Source organism: Pygoscelis adeliae, unplaced genomic scaffold, assembly GCF_000699105.1.
Source record: "Pygoscelis adeliae isolate BGI_AS28 unplaced genomic scaffold, ASM69910v1 Scaffold52, whole genome shotgun sequence".
Lineage (NCBI taxonomy): Eukaryota > Metazoa > Chordata > Aves > Sphenisciformes > Spheniscidae > Pygoscelis > Pygoscelis adeliae.
The window spans coordinates 207407-217170 of NW_008824285.1; the positions used below are offsets into that span (position 1 = coordinate 207407).

The window sequence follows — 9764 nt, forward strand, 5'->3', positions numbered from 1 at the left end:
GCTTCGGTGCCAGCGACGGTTTCCAGCTCGGGGAAGGCACGGGCTGAGGTTTATTGGCGCGACTCGCGCGTAGACTTAATTACTTCACATCGCACTAGAAAAACATGTCCCTCGGTAACAGTAATGTGAACTACTGCGCGCTGGCAAAGGACGGGGGTTTGGGGCAGCGTGGCAGAGCTGGAAAACCCGTGGATAGTAATGGAATTGTTGTATGTATCCGCTAGTGCGGGACAGGGATCAGTCCCCTCCGATCGCATTAGTATTAGCTGAGCCGCCCGTCCTACAGAGGCGGCTCTCCAGCTGCAGTTAGGTATTACCACCCTTTGCAAACAAATCGGGGGAGGCCTCCAAGCCTGGCTCTGTGGCAGCGACCCTTTGGTGAACGGTACTTGCTTTTCTACTTCTCTTGAAGCTACACCCACGAAAGCACACGCACTTACTCTGGTTTCTGAATTGACACAGCAGCTTCAGTAAGTGACTCGAAGATAACGAAGTTCCTGGATGCCCTGCTTGGCTGGAGTCGTCTCAGTCCCCACAGCAACAACTTACTCAAGCTTATTTCACTGCCACTTCTTTTCTTTTCCACTTCAAGAAATCCTATCCACACTTCAAGAGATCCTATCCACAGTTACACTGGGCTTCTTCATAGAATCATAGAAGGTTTGGGTTGGGAGGGACCTCTAAAGGTCATCTAGCCCAACCCCCCTGCCCTGGGCAGGGACATCTTCCACTAGATCAGGTTGCTCAGAGCCCCGTCCAGCCTGACCTGGAATGTTTCCAGGGATGGGGCATCCACCACCTCTCTGGGCGAAACCTGTGCCAGTGTTTCACCACCCTCAGCGTAAAAAATTTCTTCCTTCTATCCAGCTTCAATCTACCCCCCTTTAGTTTAAAGCCATTCCCCCTTGTCCTGTCGCAACAGGCCCTGCTAAAAAGTCTGCTGCCATCTTTCTTATCAGCCCCCTTTAAGCACTGACAGGCTGCAATAAGGTCTCCCCAAAGCCTTCTCTTCTCCAGGCTGAACAACCCCAACTCTCTCAGCCTTTCTTCATAGCAGAGGTGTTCCATCCCCCTGATCATTTTCGTGGCCCTCTTCTGGACCCGCTCCAACAGGTCCGTGTCTTTCTTGTGCTGAGGGCTCCAGGGCTGGATGCAGGACTCCAGGTGGGGTCTCACCAGAGCGGAGCAGAGGGGCAGAATCCCCTCCCTCGACCTGCTGGCCACGCTGCTTTGGCTGCAGCCCAGGATACGATCGGCCTTCTGGGCCGCGAGCGCACATTGCTGGTTCACGTCCAGCTTTTCATCCACCATTTACTGTATCAAAAAGTCGAACTTGCCTCCTGTCTGTGCGACGGTTTAGTGAACTAGCCTGGCTCTGCAAGCCCAGTTTGTGTGCTTCAAAACAGGGAGACTTTTCCCTTGCATAGCTCTTCCCGCTTACCTTGAATTCAGGAATTCCATCTCGCTGCTTACACGCTTTAGCCACACTACAGAAATCACTTGCGTTCTTTCACTTCTGCACACCAACCTCCGTGCTCAACACCAGTGAAATCCTGCACTGAACAACACTTGCACTCAGCTCTTCAGGGGGTGAAATGCTTTTCTAGACAAAGAGGGCTCTGCAGATGTTAGGTCACAGTTCTGTTCAGATAACAGCGACTGTCAGTGTGATCAAGGAGACAAGGCTTCTGTTAAACAGACAAGTAGCCAAAGGCTGTTCTGTCTCAGTCAGCAAAGTAACGGCTACCAGCAACATCTCATCCGTGCTACACAGAGGCAGGAGTGACACTTGAGCAAGGGGGTTAATTTATTGAAATAACACTTGTTCTCATTTACTAACCACCAATTAAATACAAATATTCAGCATTGCATACTGGCTGCACTAACAAGGCAGGGGTGCAGGTACAGAACTAAGAACACAGCACAACGGTAGCTGTCTTCTGCAAGCTGTTTCTGCGCTGCTAGTAAGAGCCTGAAGTCACATGTTCGAAGTCTGATAACACCTGACCTTGAGATGACTGGCTTTTTTTGAGTCGGATTGTTCTAAAGGCTGTCTGACCTCCAGAAAAGACATTCCATTCTACTTAGCACCAAATCTAACTTTAATTTTACAGTAAGTATAAATATACATATTTAAAATCCATAATGTGAGTAATTTCTGAGCATTTATGTAGGACAAAGTAAAAAAATTAACAAATGCTAAAAACAGCTTTTCAGTATCCTCCTACAGAGTCTACCAAAAAACCAGTCAACACTGGAGTGTGTGAAGAATCACTTTGTAAAGTATACTAAGTCTGAGAGCACCTGCTGATGTGTAGTTCTGAGCCTGATAAGGTTTAACCAAGTCTTACATCTGACTTGGGAAACGTGTGAGGGTCCCCAGGTTGCTACCTCACATGACCCAGCGGGATCCTAAAAATGCAGGGCTCTGCCTTCTGCAACAGTGCCTGGCACCTGCTGCGGCTCTTACTGACGAACGCAAACGCTCACGCAGTGGAAGCTGTCCTCTTCGCGGCTCTGCTCTTGTCCAGCAAGTTCCTAAGTCTTTCTGAACAGTTACGTTCACCCACACCATTGAGGGGAGTGCTGGTCCTCCCTTTGCTGTGGTTATTCTCCTTGGTACAGATGTGACCGTTAAATACAATGGCTACACGGGTCACTCTGTGCACTAGTTATTGGTTAAACTACGCTAACTAGGATCAAGAGCTTGAGCTTGTACAGCTGCGGCAGCAGGGCAAGCTGCAAGCCCTGGATACCTGGGGATATTCCTGCAGAGGATTTCAAACTGTAGAACAGGCTTTACTGGACTTCCAGCCTAGCTCATTCTGCGCCGAGGCCTTTATGACAATGAAAAGCTGCCTTTCCTAAGGTTTAAGAGCACAAACACCTGGTCAGTAACAGCACAGACAGTAGCATCATTATTAACATATTTACAACATAAGTTAAAATGGCGGGGGTAGGGGATCCAGTACAAACGAGAAGCCGGTGCCATCCAGATAGCCTCAGCACGGCCTAGCTGCTAATACGCTTGGAACAGACGGAGAGGCCCCTGAGGGCTACTGACACCTTTTTGTGCAAAGCAGCCTCCTGGAAAATCACTCTTCCCTTTTAAGGGGGTGCAGAGATGAAAGCTCTTCTCTCCCCGTTAGGCAGTCCTTGCTGGCTTCAGGCTAGACTCCATTGGCGCCGGCCTTGCTGCTCTGAGATGCTTCCATTTTAGTCTAGGTGTAAGAGAAAGTTGCAGATTTTAGGCAGTACCAATACAAATGCTGCTTAAAATTCAAAACCTTTTGTGAAGAAGGTATCTTCCCATTTAATACAGGAAGCTGCTCTGGAGAATAACAGCTGGCTAAGAACAAAGTTCTTCAGGGTAAAGGAGCCTTCTCCTGTCGATGAAAGTCAGCCTGGACTCCCAAACTTGCCTGAAGTAGGCATCCTAGGTGCATACATAAGCAGCTAAATTGAAATAAAATAGTCACAGAACAAAAATGGGCGAAAGAAAAGGCAAGTCACTGTAGAAATATTTTTATAGATACAGAACGGCACTTAACACTATGGTGGTTCTGACGGAAGGCAGGTCTACCCTAGTGGTCCAAAGCAGATTATTAAGGAGGAGTACAAGGAAAGGGCATACTGGTAATTCCCCACAATTGGGGAATCTGCTACCTTCCCCAATTTGACTGCAGTCTCTCAGTCACATGTGGTATTTTTGTATTTAACAGCCCTCAATGCAGTTCTTGTCCACAACTTCTCCAGTCGCTCCTTGAACTTAACATTCACAACATCTTGTAGCACAAATTTCCACAGTTTGTCTGTAAGTTGTGTGAAGAACAATCTCCTTTGGAAAGTCTAAGAATTCTGAAAAGCTTACCTCTCGTGGGGGAGGCTTCACTGACGCTTCTGAGACTGGCAATTTCTCTGTTGGCTGAGATACAAATTCTTCATTCTTTAAGGAAAAAACAGCTTTAAGTCACAGAACCCTCTCAGAAAACAAAGCTCTAGCTAGACCCTGTACAGTCCCTTCTCCTTTCTGAAAAAGGCTGCTTCCTGCAATGCATGTTTATGTCGGCATTTCCATCATTTCCCCAATTTAAGAGCTATTTGGAAATATTTCTAGCAGTTGACGCAATATTCTCCTTGAATTTCTGTTGCTGCTTTTATCAGCTTGGACTAATCTAAGGAATTCACTTCTGCCTTATGCTGAGAACCATATGCTCTGGTTTTCTTACTCTAGGTATTTTGGCTCCCTTTGTCCTGGACAACTCAGCCCAAGTTCACTAGGAGAGCTGAAAACAAGTCACCTTTAACTGGCTTCTCCGAGGTGAATGTACCTGGATTGAAGTCTCTGTATTTATGTGAATACAGCAACTTAGAAGCTTGTGAGTGCTCCTCTGCTGGAAACCAGTAACATGGTATTGAATAACCAGCTGTTTCCAGCAACAGGACAAGATGTGCCACAGGAGATCTCTGTACCCTTTCATCGTCTCTTGAGTCAGAGTATGCAACTGTGAGGCTTTCAGGCAAAAACATGTACACAGTGCAAGAATACACATTGCTTATGTGCTCTGTGCAACGGTGTCAAACGCTGTTTTTTGTCTGGCTGTGGAAAAAAAAAAAGATTACAGCACTACACACTCATTCTCCTACTTGTAGACTGCTATTTTCTAACCTTTCTTCCCTGTACAATGGGGGCAGGATCCACTAGGGTCTCTTGACCTTCAGGAATGGATGTCATGATTTCAGCAGCTTCATCTATCTACGGAAGAACATATAGTTCAGTACAGTTATGACTTCAGTCCACTTGGAAGATCAAAGAACAAGATTCATGTCACACTCCTTCATTTTTATAATGTGTAATGGTTAAACTATTAACCTGAAAGTTTTATTCAAACAGCTCACCTTATTTTGTGGAACCGGAACAGATTGTGGCTTTACATCTATTAAGTACAAGGCACGGGAAAGCAGGAGCAGAGAAGGTGGAACGTTCTCTTTTAAATGCAGATCCAGCCACTGTTAGAAGAAAACAGAAGGAAAAGTTATTTCATATTGGCTCTATGTCAGTACTTTTATATAGCACTCTTTGTCCTTAAAGATCTTAAAGCTATCTTGAGTTTGGCTAGCACAGTTTTAAGTTACCACAATGAGAAGAAATAGTTTTGAAGAGTTAAGAATACCACATGGAATACACACCAGAGAGGAAGTTTCCAGCTACTAGTGAGGTACCAACATCTCTACTGACAAACAGCCAACAGTGAAAGCTAAGTACTTTGACTTACCTACAGCTTATCTGAAATACAGCACCTACAGCAGTATCTGTGATCTGAATGCTTATAAAAGACTAGTGTTGGCTCTACTACAAGTCTTGGCTCCTTTAGAAGCTTAAAACATATTCTGCCCCCCCACTTCATCTTGCTTCTAGCTGGCCCTGACGCTACTTGGTTTTCTCTTTAGTCTAAGACATGATCTGGATACTTCATGCCTTAAAGCTCAGCTACACAGGTGAGGATCCAGCTAGAAACACTTGCATGAATTCTTAGTGAAACTAAGAGCTAATTCAGCTCTATCTGAACACCGCACGCCGTTCTGTCCTAGGAGAAACCTTGTCAAATGAGACCAGACCAGAGCGTACTCGCCTGTCTGAGCTGTTCCTTCAGTTGCTCCTCCGAGAGGCCCAGTGATCGCATTCCTCTGGCTCTGCATGCGCTCTGCAGTTCAGACACGCTCAGGCCATTGACTCCTTCCTTGGCAATCATCTGAAATGAAAAGGAATGTTCCTATCTAGGTACAGAGTAAACCAAAACCCCGATGTACTTGATGAGCTTGAGCCCAAGAAATGTCTGTTTAGGTAAATGTGCATAAAGTCATACCAATACAAAGGTGAGACAGAACTGACTTTGTAGATAATTCATTCTGTCCTTGGAAGCTGACAGTCTTCAGCTACAGAGGATGAAAAACTTTGATCCCGATTATTTTTTCCCCCAGCTACTGAGAATTTCACTTTTTCATGTGATCCTGTAGGTTTGGAGAATTCACTCAAAGACAGGTAACCCTGAGGATTGTCAAGGCTGCAGGCTTTAAAGCTGAACGTGTGGTTAGTTGCACATGCCTTTCAGAACTGGCCACCTCTTACTAGCAAGAAGTGTTCCGGCCTTTCCTCTGTGTCGTGATAGGATTCTTAACAGCATTTCAAGTTACAGTTCCAACACAGTCGTGAAGTGTAGACTGGAAGGGACTTCTGGAGGTCCCCAGTCCAACCTCCTGTTCAAAAGGGGGTTAACTTAAAAGTTTCTTTATGTTGCTCAGCCTTTTCCATTTATGCTTTGAGCCTCTCTAGGGATGGGGATTTCACAACCTCTGGACAACCAGTTTTCCACTGTTTACCCACTGACTGATTATTTTCTTTTTCTTATCAAGCTGGAATTTCCCTTGCTGCAACTTAGGACCATTACCTGTTGTCCTTTCACTATGCACCTGTAAGTCTGGTTCCATTTTCTAAATAACCCCATTAGGCAGTTGAAAACAGCGAGCAGATTATCCCTTGGCCTTCTCCAGGCTCAATAAATCCAGCCACTTTATAAACTAATATAAACTCATGCTGAGTTCAGTTGGTTAAAATCTGGTGTTTCCATAAAATATTTATTCCAGAATTGGAACCTCCCTTTTTTACAAGTTAGTATGACTCCAGAATAAAAATATAAGGGTGTTCTAAACAGTGACAGTATCTGCAGTGCCACACTTGTTAGGGTTCCCCGAAGGCAGCAAGGGCGCAGGAAGGTGAACTCCCATTCTGTTTTTTTCTGGAAGCTCTCATGGGGAGAATCCCACTCCCATCAATATTAAACTTCACATCTGAGGACGGAGTGTGGGCAGTGACACACGCCTTATGTAAAGCAGGCGGTCTGTGATTCAGAGGGCAGAACTTGGGATTGTGAAAAGCGTGCATTTCACCAAAGCAGTACATCTGTGCTATTTTAAACTTACTTCATCATCTGCCTTGATAGTTCTGAGTCTCAGCAGAAGTTGAAAGCGGAGCAGATTGTTGGTGCCAATGGGCTGCAGCTCAAGCAATTTGCAAAGAGCTACCAACTGCGGCCGTTCCAAGTGTTCCAGGGTCAGCTCATCCTCAAACAGCTTGGAGAAGCGTACGATCTCTTGGGTACTGGGCCGGTGGCCGGTGTGACGAATCTAAACAAAGCAGAGGCATCAGGGCCAAAAGCCGAACTAAAACAGAATCACGGTTTGCGAATCCCCTTCCCCCTCTAAGGAAGAAGCCCCTCCTGTTTCTCACACTGGTATTCCCGTCTCTGGATGGAAAGAGAATGATATAGTTAAAAGGCCAAAGTGAAACAGTGTTTTTGAGGGGCAGCTTAAAGGATTTCACAGGGTAAAACTTTCACTGTTGTTCCAGGATGGAAATGCTTGTCTGTACAGATAGCTCTGACAGATGGGGTCAAAAGCTAGCGTCAGTAGGGTATTAGCTGCAAGAGGGTATCCAGTTAACAATAACAACTGACAGGACAGCTCTGTGCAGTCAAATCTCTCTGCAATCTTTGTACAAAACCCGTAGTCTCTGCCCAAAACAACAGCTAAAGCTGGTCTCTGCCCAAAACTAAAGCTGGTGTAAGTAGGATAGCCGTCATCCCCAGCACAGCCCTTTACCTGGTGTATGTAAGAAGATAATTGTTTTCCTTGCCCTGTATCTGCTTTGTTCCTTTTGGCCATCTCTGCAATGGTCTCCTGCAGGAACTTCGCTAACTCCAGCTTTGCATTTAGTTTCTTTTTCTGCTTTTCTTCCTTCATTTAGGAAATAAAACATAATTAGAAATTCCACTTGAAAAATCAGAAGAGAGGGAATTCTGGGAAAGAGATGAAGTAAGACTGCAGTACTGAAAGCAAATAGGCTTTGGTTACTGTGGAAAATGAAATTGCTGTGCGCTTTCCTACTGATCACAGTGCAGTCTTCAAATTCTGCTGTCCTGTCTAGGAACAAGCTAGGAATGTCTGACCTAGACGTGTGTGTGAGGCCGATACTCATTTACAGCAGCAGGCAGAAAACAACAGCTCTTTATGCAGCTGTACAGATGTTCTAACGAGCTGGAGTACACAGTCTACATCTTCAGAAAGGACACAAACCTTTTTTGACTCAGTCTCAAACGTCGAGGGCAGCATTTCAGGAAAGAGTTTCAAGAATACAGGTAACAGAAATTCCATGAAGGGGACAATGACAAACACCAGGAAGGGAACCAGCCGGAAGAGATCTGCGCAAGTTCTCAGCAACTGTACAGAGAAGAGCACAGCAGAAACTATTGTTCAACCAGACAAAAAAACATACGCGTTCCAGAGAGGTGCGGAAACTGAGCGGTTAAACTTCTTTCATTACAGTAAGCCTCTTAATGCATCATTTTAGCAAGGTGTTCGTATGTCTGGCACTTACCCTTCGTCTCTCCCTCCTAGTGAGGACCTGGCCATGCAGCAGCCTCCACACCATCCTGGCAGCCACCTTAGTGTCAATCCAAAGCAAGTGGAATCCATTGTAATAGTGTTTCAGTTCATCCACAATTTTTTGGCGTAAAGACTTTCCTCCCACGGGAGTCTCTATGACTTGTTTTGTTGGAGTTTTAGCAGGCTTAGTGCCCTGGTTTACAGTGCTTCGGTGGGGCGGAGGTTCATCTCGGAGCTCCTGACACAAGCAGGCGGACGTGTGAAACGTTTGCACAACTTTAGCTGGTGAGTGAGGTAGGCCAGTGCCCAACCGCGCGCAGTGCGGCGACGGCTGGTTTTCCGAGTCTCTTACGCAAGTCCGGTTGAAATGAGAATCCACTAGTTGGACAAAAGCAACTGCTGGAGCGTATGGAGACTTGGAGTGCGCAAGAAGGTGGGAGCCTCTGAAACTGGAGAGGTATTTAAGCAAGTAATAGTGCATTGTGGCTAAGGTGCCTAGGTGTTACACACAAACTAGCGTTCTTAGTGCCAAATTAGTCTTGTGAAATCAGTATCTGAGATTCTGATCCTTCAGCAATGGACAAAATATTGGGAGTTTGTCCCATGCCAACGACTTTTCTCTTGGGGGAGAATAACTCAAGACTTCGGGCCGCCTCTAGGAAGCCCTTCTACCAATTGCATTGGCTAAAATTTGCCAGTTGCAAACAAAGAAGAGCCAAAGACCCTTCTCCTCTCACCAAGCATTTGGAACAGAGTTCTCTGTATTTCCTGCCCCGTCCCTCCCCCAGCAACGTCAGCTGGAAGAGACAGGCTGCACACTGAGGAGAGGCCAGCGGTTAGGTAGCTTGAGCTGTTACTTATGAAAGAGCTAAGAGCTCACAGACCCCTGTGCGTTATGACAACTGCTGAAATACATAAATCAAGCTTTGTACTTCTCATCTTTAGCCCGGTGATCTTTTGGAGGAGTACTCTCGCTTAAAGCATTGGTATTACACCCAACGCGTGCGCTGGCAAACAGCGGAACGGCACCGGCCACCTGAAGTGGCTCGCGGAAGAAAAGCCTTAGCGTGCCAGGGAGCCTCCTTGCCCCCTTCGGTGCGATCGTCCCCAGCCTGCTCCATCTCCGACCCAGCGGCAACGGGGACGCTGAGGCACGGGGCACCCCTAAAAGCCAACCCGCGCCTTACCTCGGCCTGGCGACCGCGAGGAGCGTGCTGCAGCCGTAGAAGGCCAAGGCGCCAGGCAGTCCTCGGCTCCGGCTGGACGCGGACGGCGGAGGGACCCTCGTCTCCAACAGCAAAGGCCAGCGGCCGGGGAGCCTC

The 9764-nt window shown here is 46.6% G+C and overlaps 1 protein-coding gene across 1 annotated transcript; it reads right to left on the minus strand.

The window, feature by feature from the left end:
• Positions 1–1784: 1784 nt before the first annotated feature.
• Positions 1785–8949, minus strand: LETM2 (leucine zipper-EF-hand containing transmembrane protein 2). Its single transcript, XM_009318601.1, has 9 exons — positions 8435–8949; positions 8134–8277; positions 7660–7794; positions 6982–7185; positions 5634–5753; positions 4900–5010; positions 4670–4756; positions 3872–3946; positions 1785–3221 (listed from the first exon to the last, which is right to left on the minus strand). Exons 1-9 carry the CDS (start codon positions 8921–8923, stop codon positions 3171–3173), a joined length of 1416 nt encoding a protein of 471 aa, XP_009316876.1. The 5' UTR covers positions 8924–8949; the 3' UTR covers positions 1785–3170.
• Between the last annotated feature and the right edge of the window lie 815 nt (positions 8950–9764).

Coding starts and splice junctions, on each gene's coding strand:
- LETM2 (XM_009318601.1), bottom strand. CDS start 8,923: ATGCACTATTACTTGCTTAAATACCTCTCCAGTTTCAGAGGCTCCCAC. Junction 7,795..8,133: donor TTGAGACTGAGTCAAAAAAG/GTTTGTGTCCTT, acceptor TCCTAAATGAAG/GAAGAAAAGCAGAAAAAGAA. Junction 3,947..4,669: donor CCATTGTACAGGGAAGAAAG/GTTAGAAAATAG, acceptor TTTTCCTTAAAG/AATGAAGAATTTGTATCTCA.